The 3,124-nt window shown below is 35.4% G+C and overlaps 1 protein-coding gene across 1 annotated transcript; it reads left to right on the forward strand.

The window, feature by feature from the left end:
• Positions 1-1,853: 1,853 nt before the first annotated feature.
• LOC130933531 (uncharacterized) lies at positions 1,854-2,819 on the forward strand. Its single transcript, XM_057863162.1, has one exon. It carries the CDS (start codon positions 1,854-1,856, stop codon positions 2,817-2,819), a length of 966 nt encoding a protein of 321 aa, XP_057719145.1.
• Positions 2,820-3,124: the final 305 nt, after the last annotated feature.

The raw sequence follows: 3,124 nt of genomic DNA on the forward strand, positions 1-3,124 counted from the left end.
TAAAATAATTTTAGGGACTTAAATAGGACAAAAATATTAGGGACAAAAATGATACACTATTTTTAAAAGAATTAATAAATCAAGTAAAATAAAAGTGAATTTTAATGGAATGAATTGTATACGAATTCAAAATTTTTACTCATGTTTATAGAATGGCTAGTAGATAAACTTCCATATAAAAAAAAAATGAGCAAGACATATGCACAATGAAATATAAATTATATTTTTTTATTTCTAACATACCAAACTTCTTTAATTTTTAATTTAATTAATCTTATCTTTAACTTCAAAATAAATTTTATTTTAATTTTTTAATAATATTATTTTTTTATGATAGATAATTATTCATTTATTTTTTAACTTTACTCTTAATCAAAAATAAATTTATTTAGAATAAAAATAATGTGATTAAGAGTAAAATTTAAAAAATAAATTTATTTAAAATAAAAGTAATGTGATTAAAAATAGTTTATTTGGATGTGATTAAAAAATAATTAAATAATTTACGATAAAAATATTAATATTATTGAAGAATAAACTTAAATTTTATTTTAAATTTAAAAATAAAATTTATTTAAATTAAATATTAAAAAAGTTCGGTACATTGGTGATAAAAAGATATAATTTATACTTTATTGTATATATATTATGTCTTTTTTTTTCTTTTTTATAAGTTTCTTTATTAATCATTCTATAAGTATTTTATGATGAGTAAAAATATTGAATTCGTAATGCAATTTATTCCGTTGAAATTCACTTTTATTTTACTTGATTTAGTAATTATTTTAAGAGTAATAATATATTATTTTTGTTTTCATCATATTTAAGTCTCTGGTCTTTTAAAATTATATCAATATTGTTCTACTGTCAATTCTATTAACAGATATAATATGGCTGTTACAAATCCGATGTCATAACTCGAATTTATGCACCATAACTCAGCACTGTACACTATAACTCGGCGTTATACGTTACATCCTGGAATAAAAACATCTGACCAGACGTTATCACTTATTAAAACCTAATAACTACCCTTCAATTCAGATGATCAATAGTAATGTAAGTGTAACCGACCTTTTATACTCCACCTATAAAGGTATGATATCTTATTCTTAACAGACACACTGAATTCACAATACTAACTTAAACATCGGAGTGCCTTTTGCAGGTACACTCCCTATTTGTTCATACTCTCCGTGACATGACACCCCTCTGGACGAAGAGCTTGCATAATCCCAGCTTACAGCTCGACGTTGAAGGCTAAAGCTCGGCATTAAAGGTTAAAGCTCGGCGTCGACTCCCGTAGCCGAGGTTACGTCCAGGTTATTCATACAAGAACAATTGGCGCCCACCATGGGGCCGAAAATATAGATCTTTTCCTTTTTATCGGCCTTAGTATTTTTGCGTTTGCCCATGGTTGATCTTCCCCCACCCATACCATCCGAGCTTCTCCGGATGGTGACTAAGTTGCAACAAGCCAACCAGCGGCGGAAGAAAATCAAAGAATGGCGAACCAAATAGTCGGATTAACTAATGCTCGGATCGAAAATAATGACGGACGTCAAGAACAAATAGAAGAAGCTGAGCATTAGTCTGATGCAACGCATGTCTCTAAAACTGCTCGGAACGAAGAAGGTCGGAACGAAGAAGTTCGGAACGAAGGAGCCCAACCCGTGCATAACAAAAAAGCTCGGCCAGAAAACAGGGATGGCGAACCAGATGAATCTCCTGGGGCATTCACGGCCGAGGTGATGAACTTTGTGCTGCCCAGAAGGTTTACCCTACCAACCACCTTAACCCCATACGATGGGTTAGGCGATCCAAAAAAATACATAAGAAAGTTCACATCCATAATGATAGCAAACGATGCATCTGATAAAGTTTTATGCCGTTGTTTTTCATCTTATTTAGATAGTCCTGCACTTGATTGGTTTTGTTCTTTGCTTGCAGATTCTATTTCTCGTTTTCGATACTTGTCAAAGCTGTTCGAGGAGCATTTTGCCAGATCATCTATCTACCTACATGATTCCGACTATCTGAACACAATCAAACAATGTCAGAATGAAAGCCTCAAAGATTACATGACACGTTTCACAAAGGTGGCTATGAGTATACCAGATCTCCACCCTGAAGTGCAATTGCACGCCATCAAAAGCAGACTCCGACCAGAAAAATTTCAGGAAGCTATTGCTATCGTCAAACCTAAAACTATGGCCAAATTCTGTGAAAAAGCGAAAGGCCAGATAGACATTGAAGAACTCCGACAAGCTCGGAAAACAGAAAGGCCCCAGTACAAAGAAGAAGATAAACCGCGGGATAACAAAAAAAGCTTCAAGTCGTCCCCCCGTTATGAATCCTATACACAGTTCAATACAAAATGTGACGACATAATTAAGGAGATCCTAAATTCCAAATTGATCAAACCTCCACGGAAGGCCGGCAACTATCCAGATTCGAAAGGTGCAGACAAATCGAAGTATTGCACTTTTCACCAGAAGCACGGCCATACCACTAATGATTGTGTCATCGCGAAAGACCTCCTAGAGCAACTAGCTCGGCAAGGCCATCTCGATAAATACATCGGTGGCCATATTCAACGTCGTACCCCTTCCACTGGCGACTATAACCCGGCAGAACAGCATGGCCGAGACAAAGAAAGGATGAGCATAAGTCACCCTGAACAATCAAGAGGAGTTATTAATTGTATTTCTGGAGGTTTTGCAGGTGGAGGCGCTACAAGCTCGGCAAGGAAATGCTCTTACCGAGCTATGTTATCCTCCCATTGGAGCAGGTCAAATACCGAAATAAACTCTTTCTGATCAATGGCTTCCACGAAATACTCAATGATGCATTCATTCCTTGCACCAATGGTTTCTGACCCTAGAATATTCTGAAGTTTCGAACACCACCAAATCGAAAACTTTTCACCTAAGTGCTCATCCATATAAAACGGGAGGTCTCCCTCAGCATTACTAACCTTCAAATACATCTCCTTAAAGTTTTTAAACGATGACTTATTGGTGCACGAAATTGTGATCACTACAACTTCGCACAACTAACCAGCAAGTGCACTGGGTCGTCCAAGTAATACCTTACGTGAGTAAGGGTCGATCCCACGGAGATT

The sequence above is a fragment of the Arachis stenosperma genome, chromosome 6 (genome assembly GCF_014773155.1).
Source record: "Arachis stenosperma cultivar V10309 chromosome 6, arast.V10309.gnm1.PFL2, whole genome shotgun sequence".
NCBI classification, from domain to species: domain Eukaryota; kingdom Viridiplantae; phylum Streptophyta; class Magnoliopsida; order Fabales; family Fabaceae; genus Arachis; species Arachis stenosperma.

Excerpts from the sequence above, each read along its gene's own strand:
- LOC130933531 (XM_057863162.1), top strand. The coding sequence starts at position 1,854 with ATGATAGCAAACGATGCATCTGATAAAGTTTTATGCCGTTGTTTTTCA.